At 39.5% G+C, this 17040-nt stretch overlaps 1 protein-coding gene across 2 annotated transcripts in view; it reads left to right on the forward strand.

The window, feature by feature from the left end:
* The first annotated feature begins 218 nt into the window (after positions 1-218).
* Positions 219-17040, forward strand: part of LOC127644702 (roquin-1-like) — a 43940-nt gene continuing 27118 nt past the window's right edge. For both annotated transcript variants that reach the window (XM_052128024.1, XM_052128025.1), the window contains exons 1-5: positions 219-361; positions 10641-11093; positions 11196-11316; positions 12705-12944; positions 13037-13212. In XM_052128024.1, coding sequence (XP_051983984.1) covers positions 10863-11093; positions 11196-11316; positions 12705-12944; positions 13037-13212 — 768 coding nt within the window. In that variant the 5' untranslated portion in view covers positions 219-361; positions 10641-10862. The remainder of the gene's footprint in view (positions 362-10640; positions 11094-11195; positions 11317-12704; positions 12945-13036; positions 13213-17040) is intronic.

A 17040-nucleotide genomic window follows, 5' to 3' on the forward strand; every position in this document is an offset into this window, starting at 1 on the left:
ATGAAATGTTCTGACATTGTTTTAATCAAGAACAATAGAGAAAAACAAAATAGACCAATCTCCTCATCACAGTACAAAAATGCAGATTCTATTTGGAATTATATTTGAGTCCGAATAGATGCTGTTGCCAGGCAACAGTTTACGAGTCTGCATGCAGTGCGCTGCTCGACCAGAAGGGGCGCCCCGGGTGTGACACGGCTCTTCTCTTCCTCGTTAAACTTGAGCGCTGTTGCTAGTTTTTTATGCGAGGAACTCCCGGACTACTTCGGCAACCCGTTATAACGGTCGACATGGCGACCGAGGAAATAACAAAGCGTTTTCTTATGAAAAGATGAAGATAGCCGATACTCCACCAGAATGGGTGAGTGCTTGTATTTGTATTGTGTTTTTGCTTCAGTCCGTTGCAGAACGGTGCATTTCGCGTGTGCAGTATGTGTGTGTTTCTGGGTGGGGACCGCAGACAGCTGGCTAACGTCTAGCATGTTTAGCTTCGACTTGAACCGTTTATAATATTTTGTTTCTAGTGTGGACACTTTATTTGTGATTATTATCACATAATTCATCTACGTGAGTAAATCTGATCTTGGGGCATATTCGATGGAAACATAGTAGATTGATCGTTAAAGTAAGCAGATGTAGCTTGCTACCTTTAACCAGGCTGGCTAAAGAGAATGCTGTGTTTACATGGGGCCTCTGCTTACAAGAATGTCTATTTACAGTTATCCACGTGACCGTAGCAAAGTATTTGCGTGACATGTTTCCGCCACAGTGTCGTGAGAGTGCTGCGGGTAATAATCGTGTGTGTTGGTCAGGTTCGGTGGTCGCTATGTTACGTAATCGTAGGATCTCGTACAGATAGCTTGCAGTGTTGCACTTTTCGTCCCTTTCATTTCAGCTTTGCAACTAACATCTTGTGCAGTCAGTTTAGCTATTTCTCGATGCACATACGTTGTTTTTGAAACGATAAATGTGTTGCTATCTTATTTAGTCCATTAGTAGAGCCAGTCGACACTGTTAGCTTTATAGCTAATGCACTGTCAAGAACAAAACATTAAACAACAGTTAAGCAGTTTTGCTCGCTTTTGACGGGCAGCTGAGATGGCTTTCCATACGCTACTGCGAATAATATGCATATAAGTTAATGTGACACGTATAAGTTTACAATTGCTTAACCTATAGAGTTTATTGACAGACGAGTTAGCATATACTGGTATTCTCAGAGCCATAATATTTTCAGCATACGATTATTTGTTTTGATGAATTAAGGTAATGACAGTCTTTTGTGTATTAAATCTCATGCTCCTAACTATTTAGGGTTATAAGAATGTAATATTATAGTTATATATATATATATATATATATATATATATATATATATATATATATATATATATATATATATATATATATATATATATATATATATATATATTGCTCGTTTTGGTAGTAACTAGTCATAGACCGATATATCGATTGTCCGCGTCGGCCGATTAAAAGAAGTGTTCTCTTTCCTTTGTGTCAGTTCTAAAATCTGACCAATAGATTTATCAAATATTATCAATAGATTTATACTCTCCTCAATCTGTGTGGCAGAGGATGAATTTCAGTTGCCGCCGCATATGAGACAGTCAATCCGAGCATCTTATTACGTGGCTTGTTGAGCGCGGTTACCGCGGAGACATAGCCAGAGGGGTTACCAGGATATAATGTTTGGGGGGGCATTTGGCTTGTTTGGGGGGGCAACATAAACAATTGAAAAAAGCTATACTACACAAAATCTGTTTTAGTGCATATCTTTTTCAAAGCCAGGAACCCAGAGATAGGCACAGGGCCCCTATTAGACTATAGTGCTTAAACTGGATTTTTGTTGTGTCAGACCTCACTCATCTGCTAGCGATGGAAAAATATGCACAAAACAATCCACTTTTAAATTGTAATTTATCATCAGATGCAGAGGCGTTTCCAGCATTGAAGGACATCCGGGGCTTAGCCCAGACCATTTTATTTTCACACTAGCAACCACTTCTCTGTAGTCCAAAGCTGGTGAGAGGGTATTCTTTGAGTTTTGCTCTGGCTGGGCCTGTTTCTACAGTTCCTAAATCTTCCACTCTAGTACTATCCTCAACATCCTCTCTCCTCCCTGAATCATCTGTGATGCAAAAGAACAGATACAGCACATAACTTATTGCAAATCAGCTTCAAACAACTAATTCATCAAGTGCTACATATGTCAAATTGTAGACCAATACCATTGAAGAAAATGTATTGTGAAGAGCAGATCAGTGGGATTGCCCTTAGATCTATCATGATTCTTGAATTTTCATGTACATTAACATAAAGTCATCATAAAAGAGTTATATTATAGTGAGTAAAGTGAGGTAAAAAAAATATTGAATATAAATAATTTATATTTTTTGACATAAATAGTCAAAATGATGTATAAGATCCTAAGTTAAAGCAATACATGAATGACTTTAGTCTAAGTTCATTGACACACCATGTCATCGAACTGTATATAATTCTCATCATCTCTATGAGAATAATTCATCTGTCAAAATCCTTTCATTAGGATCATTGGGATAAACAATGTTTCACTTTTAACTTTCTCTAAATTAAAGTGACTTATTAATAATTGTTACCAGTTTCCATGCCTGATTCTGGCACAGCTGCTGCTGCTGCTCCTCAGTCTGTAGCTCATCTTTCCTACCCTCTACAAAACCATTTAATCAAATCAAAGTGTATATTTCTTACAAACTAATATCACAAAACAAGTCACACATACATTTTATGTTAAAGGGTAACTAAACCCCTGCTCAGAGTCTGACTCCACCCACTAGCAATATTTGAAAAATGCTGGAAAAGTGGGCAGACCCCAGCGGGGATAGAGGGGACGAACCGAGGGCGGGGCTGAGCGGGGGCATGCACCTGAGACCCGTAGTGACGGATTAATTGACAGCTGCTGTCAGACTCTAAAATGGAGAGTTACTGGAGTGACGCAAGTAGCTTTGCCACGGAGCGGTCTTTTGAAGTCGAGGACTTTTCTCCCCCACCTTCACCTGAAGTGGAGGAGGGTGAATTGTCTGTGAACACAGGGCCGGAGCCATATCAATTCGAGCCGCTGGCTCAAACTGCGGTTTTAACTCCCGCATCGCATAGCGAAGCAGCCGCGCACGGGAGAATGGGGCCAGTGTCTAGCTCGTACCAAGGGCGTGGTGAGCTGGAACCTGCTTACGTCAGCTCTCACCGCTTTCTACCGCAAACAGCCAATAGGAAAATTAAACTGCAGTAGCCACCGTTCAACCTGAAGAGGGCAGCACTCAGACGTTTTTACACCATATATTGTAGAATTAAAACACTTTATACACAAATGTCAAAAAAATTACTTGAATCAATGACCAGTACTAATAAAGCCCCATTCTTACAGATCATTAACTAAAAAAAGTTGGTTTAGGGTTTAGTTACCCTTTAATGCTTATTGGTTATCCTTAGCGAAAACAACACCTGATAAACAAGAAAAGTACGCTCTGAAAGGGGCTCGAACCGCGGTCTCTGGCGTGAGAGGCGACTGCGTTAACTCGGAGCTACCAAGCTGCGTCAATCTAAACAAGGACGTTAGAGGCTACAACTCTTGAGGTTTAGCCTACTGTGGGTGAAGGCCAGTTAGATGATGATCTTAAGACTTTAAGGACAAAAACAAATGTGAATTCTTACCCACTGACTTCTTTCGGAAAAATCCCCAAAGCCTCATTTGCTTAATTTTTGCTGTCTTTCCTGCTAATTGCCGTTAACTCGCCACTAAGTAATGTTAGTTGATGTCAACGGCTGTGCAAGCTCCTCCTCTACCTGCTGCATCTTCAACAGAGAGGAAGAAACGGAGTCGCCCATAGGATACCGGCAGCAAAGGAACTTATACTATAGGCTAGATTATGCCTATGTCTATTTTTACAGGCTGTATGCAGTATGTGCAAAGCCAAATCACAATGAAATAAGGCAACTTATGATTTCGGGGGTTTACATAGGCTTTTGTCCGGTTTCATATTTGTCAGTCAGCTATTCAAAATACATTCGGGGCTACACTCAAAACAACAGATGGACAGATTATTTCTCAAATTCTCAGGGGAGGCACTGCCTCCCCCAGCCTCCCCCTAGACACGACCCTGGACATAGCACATGTGGAGTCTCACCACATGCCCCACCGAGTGCGAACCACTTTATAGTGACCACGAGGAGGTTACCCCATGTGACTCTACCCTCCCTAGCAACCGGGCCAATTTGGTTGCTTAGGAGACCTGGCTGGAGTCACTCAGCACGCCCTGGATTCAAATTGCAACTCCAGGGGTGGTAGTCAGCGTCAATATTCGCTGAGCTACACAGGCCCCATATAGTAAGGGTGTGTTCACGCTTGGCAGGTTTGGTTTGATTAAAATTAACTCTGGTGTGATTGCTCTGTTAGTGTGGTTTATTTGAACAAGTGTGAATGCTGCCATCTGAACCTTGGTGCGCACCAAACAATCAGGCCGAGATCGCCTGAATAGTGGGTCTCGATCCGCATCCAAACAAACTCTTGTGCTGTTCGATTGATATATGAACACAGCATGGACCAAAGACATCTAAATGGACTAGGGTTGCATCTGTATACCATTTTCATGGTATAGTACGGTATGAAAATTTACGGTTATCATACCATGTACATTTGCTTATCTACGGTATTGAGAAAAAAATGCAACCGGACGGAGAATCTCACCTGCGCGTGCACATCTCCTTTCCTCCTTGACTGTCTGTCAGACTCATCAACTTGCCCCACACACATACAGTGGAGAAAATGTGAGAGAGAAGTGAGGCGAGGGGGTCTGACATAAGTGTGTGTGTGTGAGTTAAAGCATTGTTTCTCAAATGGTGGGTCGCAGGTCTATTTGGACTGGGTCGTGGACAGCAGGGTAAGAACAATGCCATTGTTCTCCCATTGAAGATATTTCAGCACCCACCCAGGTGATAGCCTGTTTAGGACTGCTGAGGCAGATTTAATGATAATCTCGCAATCAGCTAAAGGCTTCTCATCTGCACTTACGCACGAGTGTAACGGAACAAGCTCGCGGTCATGATCTGTTCTTCTCTCTGGTGCGCGCGTGCAACAACTGGGCTTCCCTCGATATTGCAGAGTGCAGACCTCAAAATTTGTTTTCATAAATACATTAATTTATTATTACTATTATTTAAGACTAGCTACACTGACCTAACCATGGTAATGAGGAGCCTTTCCTCCTGTGCAATATGTATGTTCTGTTTAAATTATGTTTGAAATTAGAAACAAACGGGAGAATAATGTGCTCATGTAAGTAAATATGCTCTTCAATTTTTAAAAGGGGAGAGACAACTTCCTGTAGATTTGACATCAACAACAAAAATAATGTCACTTGATGCATGTCCTTGTACTTGAAATCCATGAACAAAACTATGCAACATAAAATGAAATACAACCCAAGATACATTAAATACAGGTTATGTTTAATCTATGGCAGGTTGTTACATGATTTCCAATGTAAAATCTGTCCTGAAGCAAAACCAGATGAGAAGCACTGAGTTAAAAGGACAGACAGGAGCAGTATGTGTTAATTATTAATAATCATAGGACAAACTTTAAAGCTCACACAGCTAATGTTATTTTTCATTTAGCAGTTAATTTAACATGCTATGCTAACATGCTTTAGTTATATAACATTTTATAGTTACATGCTTTTTTTTTAATCATGTTTATAATTCGGTTTATTATTATAATTCTGTTAGCTTTTTATTTATTCTATTTATTTTCAAAAGGGAGAATTTTTTCAACCCAAAAAACCCCCTAACCTTTAAGGGTAATTGTAATTGATGATAATTGTGTAGAACAGTATAATGTGAAACCGTGATATTTTCTGAGACGGTTATCGTACATTGAAAATCTCATACCATTGCGACCCTTAAAAGGACCAATAACAGGAAGTAATTTGCCTAATACTGATCTCAAGCAAACCTGGTTCTTCTCATCATAAGAGCTATGTTGCCCATTAAAGTTCGGTACAGGCATTGGAAACATCGTCAGCTGTCCTTGCAGCATATCTTCGTTTTTGTGTACAACGGAGGAATTCCTGGTGCTGTTTTGACTCCTTTACACATTTTATTAACTCTTAAAAATACCAGCATATATACATACAGTGGGTACGGAAAGTATTCAGACCCCCGTCAATTTTTCACTCTTTGTTATATTGCAGCCATTTGCTAAAATCATTTAAGTTCATTTTTTTTCCTCATTATTGTACACACAGCACCCCATATTGACAGAAAAACACAAAATTGTTGACATTTTTGCACATTTATTAAAAAAGAAAAACTGAAATATCACATGGTCCTAAGTATTCAGACCCTTTGCTGTGACACTCATATATTTAACTCAGGTGCTGTCCATTTCTTCTGATCATCCTTGAGATGGTTCTACACCTTCAATTGAGTCCAGCTGTGTTTGATTATACTGGTTGGACTTGATTAGGAAAGCCACACACCTGTCTATATAAGACCTTACAGCTCACAGTGCATGTCAGAGCAAATGAGAATCATGAGGTCAAAGGAACTGCCTGAAGAGCTCAGAGACAGAATTGTGGCAAGGCACAGATCTGGCCAAGGTTACAAAAAAAATGTCTGCTGCCCTTAAGGTTCATAAGAGCACAGTGGCCTCCATAATCCTTAAATGGAAGACGTTTGGGATGACCAGAACCCTTCCTAGAGCAAACTGAGCTATCGGGGGAGAAGAGCCTTGGTGAGAGATGTAAAGAAGAACCCAAAGATCACTATGGCTGAGCTCCAGAGATGCAGTCGGGAGATGGGAGAAAGTTGTAGTAAGTCAACCATCACTGCAGCCATCCACCAGTCGGGGCTTTATGGCAGAGTGGCCCGACGGAAGCCTCTCCTCAGTGCAAGACACATGAAAGAACACCTGAAGGACTCCAAGATGGTGATAAATAAGATTCTCTGGTCTGATGAGACCAAGATAGAACTTTTTGGCCTTAATTCTAAGCGGTATGTGTGGAGAAAACAGGCACTGCTCATCACCTGTCCAATACAGTCTCAACAGTGAAGCATGGTGGTGGCAGCATCATGCTGTGGGGGTGTTTTTCAGCTGCAGGGACAGGACGACTGGTTGCAATCGAGGGAAAGATGAATGCGGCCAAGTACAGGGATATCCTGGACGAAAACCTTCTCCAGAGTGCTCTGGACCTCAGACTGGGCTGAAGGTTCACCTTCCAACAAGACAATAACCCTAAGCACACCGCTAAAATAACGAAGGAGTGGCTTCACAACAACTCCGTGACTGTTCTTGAATGGCCCAGCCAGAGCCCTGACTTAAACCCAATTGAGCATCTCTGGAGAGACCTGAAAATGGCTGTCCACCAACGTTTACCATCCAACCTGACAGAACTGGAGAGGATCTGCAAGGAGGAATGGCAGAGGATACCCAAAACCATGTGATATTTCAGTTTTTCTTTTTTAATAAATGTGCAAAAATGTCAACAATTCTGTGTTTTTCTGTCAATATGGGGTGCTGTGTGTACAATAATGAGGAAAAAAAATGAACTTAAATGATTTTAGCAAATGGCTGCAATATAACAAAGAGTGAAAAATTTAAGGGGGTCTGAATACTTTCTGTACCCACTGTATATAAATCCAACCAGTGCATTTCGCCCAGCAGCCAGCATTGTTTTGGATGTTCGGCAAGTTCCGTCGCAAAGTATACATCATAAAAGCTGTACAAACAGGTTGTGACTTTTACTGATGTCTTTTGTTTTGTATCTTTAGGTTCGGTGTTAAAAACTAAAAGCGAACCAGGACTAAATGTATAATTTTCTTTTTTGGTCCAGACCAAGAGAACTGAACTACAAGTGCGAACACACCCTAAGTGTTTTGAAAAGTGTGTACATCGGATTTGCGGTTGTTAAATTGTATTTTGTTAATTTACATTTATATTGGCCGTCCATGGTCATTGAAAAACCTGCATTGGTCAACCACTTCTAGTAAAAACTGACTAACATTTCTTCTTATTGTGGGTAGGGAAGGGAATCGTAAGAAATGTAACTGTTCCGATTCCTCTCAACGATTCTGATTCAAGTAATTCTTTTAGTACCTTTTTAAAAAAAATTTTTTATCTACAGAGCAGATATAACAAGTTAAGAATGTCAAAATAAAAGTGTGAGGGGTGCACGATTGAGATGTATTACTATTATAATATATTATTATTATCATTTGTTTACAAATTATAATCATATTTAAGTTTAATAGATTCAAATAGATAACTGTGTGAATGAAAAGTGGACTTATATCTGAAAAAAAAAAATAAAAACGTATTTTCTACTGATGACTTGTACTGGAATTACTGTTAATTTTGCTGCTACATTATCCAGTATACTAATTAATAATAAAGTGTTTCTTAATAAGCTATACATTTATATTGAATTCATGCATTTCTTAAAGAGAACTCCCAATTAGTTCCACACAATAGTGTAAAGATATTCTAAACTGATAATGCAAAAAAGCAACTCGGATCGGTACCGGCCGATACTGAGATTCCCGATATCGGTTCGGAAGAGAAAAATTGGTATCGGTGCATCCCTAGTAACAACTCCTCAGCTGGCACAAGCGATTGTAAATAGACTGTCACATCCAAACCACACCCACATATAGTTTTAACCAATCATCAAAGCTCTTCGACCAGCCGAGTTCTCTTGGGTCAAGAATTTCAGAGATGTACTCGAACAGGAGAAATCTCACCTAACAAACACCTTGACAGAACAAAAACATCATTGTTTTTAGTCATCATTTGTAGGCGAACTAAGTGAAGCCCGTTCACCCCACAGTGTAAATTAGCCTTTAAAAGTTCCTGCATCTCAAAGGCTCGCACAGAGTTACGAGAGAGCGCATCCATGCTATTTGTGATTAAAATTAATATTTCCCTTTTCCTAATATTTCCCCCACTTAATGAATTTCATAGTGGGATTTAATGTGTTGTGCAACATTTTAAGTATCCCCACACATTCCTTGTTTACAGTGTGCGAAATCCCAAAATATTTCATTTTTACATGTTGGAAAAATTAGTAATCCACGCATTGGAACACAAGAAATCAACAGTTTCTTTCTATAGGAATGAAAATCCATGTCTCTCGATTTATATGTTTAATCATCATCTCTCCCCATGCAGTGTAGTCTGTTTAACATGCATGCGCTCTCGTAAAGGGACAGAGCGCTAGTTTTATTCCCACTGTAAAAAAACAAACACATATTCTCTCATTAATCCGCCTTTAGAGATGAAGTGCAGAATGAGATGTAAAAAACTTTGTTAAACCCCAGTTCTACACGTGTCTGCTGCTCAATATCCAAAACACCTGTTACGTGTCTCATTTCTGGACCATACAGGTGTTTTTGTTCTTTGTATATCAGTCAGTTTGGGTTGTCTGATTTCATGTTATATACACATTGTTAATTCACAGATTAGTCCTAATATCTACCTACTGTATATTACACATCACAACCGATTTAGTAGCAAGTCTGTTCTCTCAGCCAATAATCAAATCTTTAACTCAGTGAATAATCTTTGATCCTTCTTGTGAAAACACTACACATGGGCACATGTTGCATGACAGCATGACTAAACGGTTGACCAAAAACCCATAATCTCCTCCACAGAACTCTTGGCTTAAAAGCACATGTGTAAATGGCAGGTCGGCTGAGGTTAATATGATGTATTTATGAATTGATATCTGTAAAGCGCATATATGGGATTACATAAGGCATAAATCATATCTTGCAAATTATAAATGTGATTCAGTTTTGGGGGACATTGTATTATTTTCTCCCCTTTATCTCCCCAATTTGGAATTCCCAATGCACTCTTAAGTCCTCATGGTGGCGTAGTGACTTGCCTCAATCTGGGTGGTGGAGGAAGAATCTCAGTTGCCTCCACGTACGAGACCATCAATCCGTGCATCTTATCACGTGGCTTGTTGAGCGTATTACCGCGGAGACGTAGCACGCGTGGAGGCTTCACGCTATTCTCCGCGGCATCCACGCACAACTCGCCACGCGCCTCACTGAGAGAGAGAACCACACATTATAGCGACCACAAGGAGGTTACCCCATGTGACTCTCCCCTCCCTAGCAACCGGGCCAATTTGGTTGCTTGGGAGACCTGGCTGGAGTCACTCAGCACACCCTGGATGCAAACTCGCGACTCCAGGGGTGGTCGTCAGCGTCTTTACTCGCTGAGCTACCCAGGCCCCTGGGGTACATTATATCAAAAAGATAAGATATGTTAAAAATATTTATCTTCTGACATAATTTTTTAAAGCCATGATGGTAAAAACAGCTATTTGTCATTTTTGTGTTGGGGCCAGTGAAAAAATATTGAGCCCTGCTTTTTTATCTGACAGAAGAACAGAAAGGGTATTTATAAGACACATTATTAAATGAAAGTGGAGTGCTTGGATTCATCTTTGAATTCAATGTGGTTTGTAATTTTATTTTGGTTCACGACATAAAGCAATCCCTAGTAACTATGCTGGTTTCTTTTTTCCATACTTATTAAATTATTTTCATCAGCTGCATCTCTTTTGTTCCAGGTTTCTGGTTTCACACCATGTGTTGATCACCCTGGATGTGTGAACTTATTCAAGAACTCCTGTGTTGAGAAGATTTTTTGATTCCAGTGGAATCTTCCATTTTTCCTCCCAATCTATTTTGTTCCTTTTTGTTAAATGAAACACCCAATCACACACAGACACGCACGCACACCTTGGAGAAACCCCCTCACCTTTTTTTACATGTAGAACACCCTTGCTACGATGCCTGTACAAGCTCCACAATGGACAGAATTTTTACTGTGCCCAATATGCACCCAAACCTTCGAAGAGACTGTGCGTCGGCCCATCAGTCTGGGTTGTGGCCACACAGTTTGCAAGATGTGCCTCAACAAGCTGCACCGCAAGGCCTGTCCATTCGATCAGACGGCCATAAACACTGACATTGAGCAGTTGCCCGTCAACTCTGCCCTGTTACAGCTGGTCGGGGGTCAGGTGGGACATTTTGACCTCTTTTGCTACATAGCTTCACCATAGTTTTTTGCATGTCTAAATAGATTATCTGTGTATACTTCATTTAATTAGTCTTTCTCTCAGGTGTCCAAACAGCAACCTGTGGCACTCATTACCTGTCCAGAGGACACCAAGCATTATGATGAGGCACGACAGTGTGTTGAGGAGCTGGCCCTCTACCTCAAACCCCTCAGCAGTGCACGAGGTAACTGACTTGCTCTTGTACACTCATTAAACCTCTTAAACTCTGAGAGGCGCCATATGGCAAGCCGTTTTAACACTTAAAAACGGAAGTCCCTGGATGCATAATTTTTGCATATCATTGGTATAATTTGAAAGCTTAGAATCAGAACTTTTTTGAGAAAACTTTAGTTTCATAAAATAACAAAATAATACCTGAAAATATTTGTGTCGCAAATTGGCCCCACATAGAGGTTACATTGTAGAAATCTTAAAATGAATATAAAAGTCCTTCACATTTAAATAGAAAAATCATATATCAAATGATTGCACTCAGTCTCAGGAAGGTGATTGTACAGTTTATTTTGATGACATAATACCACAGTTTGGATTATTTTAAAAAATATCACAAAGTGAAATTTTATTTTGGTAAGGCATAAAATGCAAACATCACTTTTCTGTGCTCAATTTTTATACAAAAGTTTACCTTGGGTTGTTAGCTTTAAAACGAGTCAAATAAATTACTTGTTCACTTGTTTTTTAATTGCTTGGATGAATAATCAAATGTTGTCAATTTATTTTGTTGACAAAACATGAAGTCATGAAAAGAATACATGAAAAGTATGAGAAACAAATCATCAGCAATAGATTCCAATCAATAGAAGATGAAATGTTACACATCATTGTAAAGCTGGGATTCTCTGCTTTCCAATGACACCTTTAGACTTTTAGACACCTCAGAAGCCAATATATTCAACAAAACATTGTGGAAGCTCTCAGCACTTCAAAAAAAGACTTGTTGTCTATGGGTGATGGCTAAAATGTTTTAGAGCACGACCTACATTACAGATCAGTATAATGTGATGGAAGATGATAGAGGAATTTATTTTTTCTAGTACTTGCTGCCATCCAGTGGATTAAAATAAGACTTTTTGCTTTTAAACAGAGGACACAGAATTTAAATGGCATGCTTTATCATAAAATTGTAATCATATACAATGTAATATATAAATTATTGCAATAATTTCTTAAAATATAGGGAGTGACAATTTTTATGAAATTAGTCCACTGTATGTGTAAACGTGGAGCTTTTAGATTTGAGTGTGAACGAGTTTAAGAGGTTAAAATGAAAATGTACCTAAAACACACGATGATGTATGATTGTCCGTCAGCCTCAGTCACCATTCACTTCCAAGCTACTTTTTTCCATAGAAAAGTGAATGGTGATTGAGTCTTACATACTACCTAACATTTCCTTTTGTGTTTCACGGAAGAAAGTCATATGGGTTTGGAACAAATTGAAGGTGAGGAAATTATCATGGCAGAATTTTCATTTTTAGCTGAATTACACGTTTATGTCACCGCATTGGTCTTGGCCAAAATCCATAGCATATTTTTGTTTGCTTTGTCTAGGAGTGGGGTTGAGTAATGCTGCTCAGAGCATGCTGAGCCGCCCCATGCAGAGGAAGCTGGTGACTTTGGTGCACTGTCAGCTGGTGGAGGAGGAGGGCAGGATCAGGGCCATGCGGGCAGCCCGCTCTTTGGGCGAAAGAACTGTCACAGAGCTCATCCTGCAGCACCAAAACCCCCAGCAGCTCTCCTCCAACTTGTGGGCTGCTGTGAGAGCCAGAGGCTGCCAGTTCCTGGGCCCAGGTAAGATGGCACTGTAAGAGTTTCTTTTGACAATTTACGGATGGAAATCTTGATTCTAGTGTCTTATATGTTGGCCCTGCATTTCTTTATAGCCATGCAGGAGGAGGCACTAAAGCTGGTGCTGTTGGCATTGGAAGATGGATCTGCTCTTTCCAGGAAGGTTTTGGTCCTCTTTGTGGTTCAGAGATTGGAGCCAAGGTTTCCTCAGGCCTCCAAAACCAGTATTGGACATGTAGTTCAGCTCCTATACCGTGCCTCCTGCTTCAAGGTAGTTCCTCTTTTTCATGAATTAGATCTTATGAATTGGTGATTTATGTTGTGTTAATTAGATTCAAAGCTAATGGGAGTTAATCAGATTCAAGTCATTTGCTCTCAGTGTACAAGTAACCTTTTCTTCACTGGCTTAACATCTTACTTGTAATAACATTAATGGGGTTATTAAAAGGAAATTCTGTTATAATTTACTCACATATGACTTCTGTGAAACACAAAAAAAGTTGGGCAGTATGTTAGTCTCAGTCACCATTAGGACAAATATAGATTTTCCGATGCATCGTGATCGATATCGATCTCAGGGGACCTTCTGCGCACTCCGTTATTTCAACACAGTACTTTGGCTCCTACTTCACGTAGGTGGGAGGTTGGAATGGCTTGATCCAATCAATCAGCTGGTCAAGACTTGCCCTGGGACTGCTCTATTTAGGAGAACTGAACATCATATATTTCTCAGACTCCCACAACGTGAATGAAGAAGAAATAAAGCATGAGCTCAAGACTCAAGGAGTAACTAATGTTGAAAGAATAATAATCTAGAGAGAAGAGCAAACAATCAAAACTAGTATGTACATCCTCACTTTTAATAAACTGCTATTACCAGGAAAAAATTCGAATTGGATACCTAAGTGTTCTGGTTGACCTATTTGTACCCAACCCTCTGCAGTGTTTCAACTGTCAAAGGTATGGATACGGATCCAATGGCTGCAACAACGTGGTTCAGGGCTAATTTTACATTGCTAACGTGTAATTGCAATCACCAATTCTATAGTCATATGTTTTGAGGAAACACAATTACCATCAGATTGTACTTTCTCTTTTAATTTTTATTTTGTATTTTTAACAACTTCGGTCCCAATGACAAGCGGGCTTCCAGTGGTACAGCCATTTTAATAAGAAATTATGTGATCCATAGACAAAAATATTAAAAGCAACCTTCAGGTGACAGCAGTACGACTGACTCTGCAGAAAACTATCACAGCCGTTTATATCTACATTCCTCCAAACTCAAGCTTGACACACACGGACCTTGTTGCTCAGCTCCCACCCCCTTTATTCTCATGGGTGATTTTAATAGTCACAACTTTCTGTGGGGCAGCAATCATTGCAATACAAAAGGTAAGAAGATTTGATAGATAACCATACTTTATGCCTTCTAAATAATGGATCAAATACCTACTTACACCCGGGACATGGAACATACTCTGCAATCTACTTAATTTGTCAGACTGGAGAAGATTAATTTCCAACTTGACAACAAGTACTTCATCAAACCAAATATGGAACTTGATACGGATAATGAAGGGAAAAAACAATGGCCCTCAAATACAACACATCAACAGTATGATATACTGCTGACGTCAAAACAAGAAATTGCAAACATTCTAGCTAAAACATTCGAAAGCAATTAATCTATTGAGAACTGTCTTCCTGCTTTTTGAATATTTCATGCTCTCAACAAGAAAAAGAGAAGATTAACTTTGGCTCTAGCAATGCAGAGCCCTACAACCAACCCTTCTCCATTGAAGAGCTACAGCGAGCTATTAAAAAATCCCACAACACAGCTGTTGGACCAGATAATGTCCACTATCAATTTTTAAAGAGTCTACCCCACCTCTTTCTGAAAATGCTCCTTAGAATTTTTAACTCCATCTGTATATCCAGAAAAATTCCACCTGCTTGGCATGAAGCAGAAATAATACCTATTCCAAAGCCAGGAAAAGACCATAGTGATCCCATAAAGTATCACCCTAGAACCTTAACCAGCTGCTTATGTAAAACAATGGAGAGGATGGTCAATGATCACCTGGTCTGGGTACCAGAATCTGAACATCACATAAGTAATGTCCAATGTGGTTTCAGGAAAGGCTGACGCACTTCAGATCATCTTATTTGTCTTGAAAGCTATATTCATGATGCTTTCAATAGAAAGGAGAATGTTGTTATTTGATCTGCAGAAAGCCTACGACACGACTTTGAATCATGACATTTTAAAGGATATGTATCTAATGAATTTTAGAGGTCACCTGTCAATCTTCTTTGACATTTTTTTATCGAACAGACTTTTTCGAGTAAAGTTAGAAAACACCTTGTCTAATTTACGTTAACAGGAACTCGGAGTACCTCAAGGTAGTATTCTATCAGTAACTCTCTTTAGTATTAAAATAGACAGCATTGTGAAAGTCATTGGTTCTGATGTTCATTGTAGTTTATATGTAGATTACATCTGCATTTGCTACAGAAGCAAGTACATGCATACTATCGAGTGAAAAATCCAACTGAAGATAAACAAAATGCACTCCTGGTCACCTCAGAATGGTTTCAAGTTCTCTGTATGCATTTCTGTTAGCTCCGTTCATTGCACAATGAACCAGAGTTGTTTATGGACGGAGTCCACATCAAAGTCATTGAAGAGAACAGGTTCCTTGGTATCAACTTTGATTGTTAGCTGTCTTTAATCCCTTATATTATATTATTGAAGAAAAGAAAAAAAAAAGCCATGAACATTTAAGATTTTATCCAAAACCAAATGGGGAGCAGACAGTTCAACTCTTATGAATATGTACAGAACCTTGATTCTCTCAAAGCTGGACTATGGAAGCATAATTTATGGATCAGCTAGGAGATCATATATATGACTTCTAGATACTGTTCATCACCAAGGTATTCGACCGGCCTTAGGAGCATACAGAAAATCGCCAATTCAAAGTTTATACTGTATGTGGAAGTCAATGAACCTTTGGCCCTACAATATGCAAACAAACTTGAGGAAAAAGAAGAAAATCCAGCTGTGGAAGGGCGGGGCCGGGTCGTGATCCTACGCACCCGGTCCCGTATTAGGCTAATCAAGCCTCCGAGGTATAAAGGTCGACTGCAGGGTGTCGTGCAGGAGAGAGAGATAGTTTACGGACATGTCCGTCATGTGTGTGTTTATGTTGTCTTTTAAGTTTCTCATTAAAACTATTATTTATATTGAAAAGCCGGTTCTCGCCTCCTCCTTTCCATTGATCCCTTTACACCAGCCTATCCAGCAGTTTTCTCAACTCAACATTCAATACTATATGAAAGAAAACCAAGTCACATTCATCCATTTGGCCTACGTATTAAAAACCCATCTGGAGAATCTGAAAGTGGATTTAAATGTTCTGGAGCTGATGCATTTTTGCGAAATCCCCCCATTGGATCTCAAAAAGCCCCAAATCCATCTGGATTTAACGAGAAACAAAAATAAAAAGGATTTAAGAGCAGTGTTCCCACAACATATCCCAATATACACAGATGGATCCAAATCTGGAAATCAAGTGGCAGCAGCCTTTGCAACAAGTCAACTGTGTCAATGCATATGCATCCCTGACCAGAGTTCAGTTTTTACTGCAGAGGCAAATGCTTTATTACTAGCACTGAAGTTCATTGAGACTGTTCCACAGAAATCTTTTTTAATGATAACTGATCTAAATCATGTCTGGAAGCATTGGAGTTTATAAAAACCGATCACCCAACAATCTCTGGAATCCAATAAATGTTTTATTATTTTCTGCTGGGTACCTGGTCATTCAGGAATCTGTGGTAATGAAGAAGCAGATAGAGCTGCCAAAGAAGCATTATCCTCAGAACCAGTAAAACACTTTATTCCGCTCACAGACCTAAAACCAACATTAAACATATACACTAAAAACAAATGGCAGTCAGAATGGGATCAGTGTTTAAACAACAAATTATGGGAAATAAATCCTGTTTGTGGGACAAGACACGTATTCCCTTTTAATAATCGTCAAGACACGTATTACCTTTTAATAATTTTTGGGATCAAGTCGTCCATCCT

The sequence above is a fragment of the Xyrauchen texanus genome, chromosome 6 (assembly GCF_025860055.1).
Source record: "Xyrauchen texanus isolate HMW12.3.18 chromosome 6, RBS_HiC_50CHRs, whole genome shotgun sequence".
Taxonomy (NCBI): domain Eukaryota; kingdom Metazoa; phylum Chordata; class Actinopteri; order Cypriniformes; family Catostomidae; genus Xyrauchen; species Xyrauchen texanus.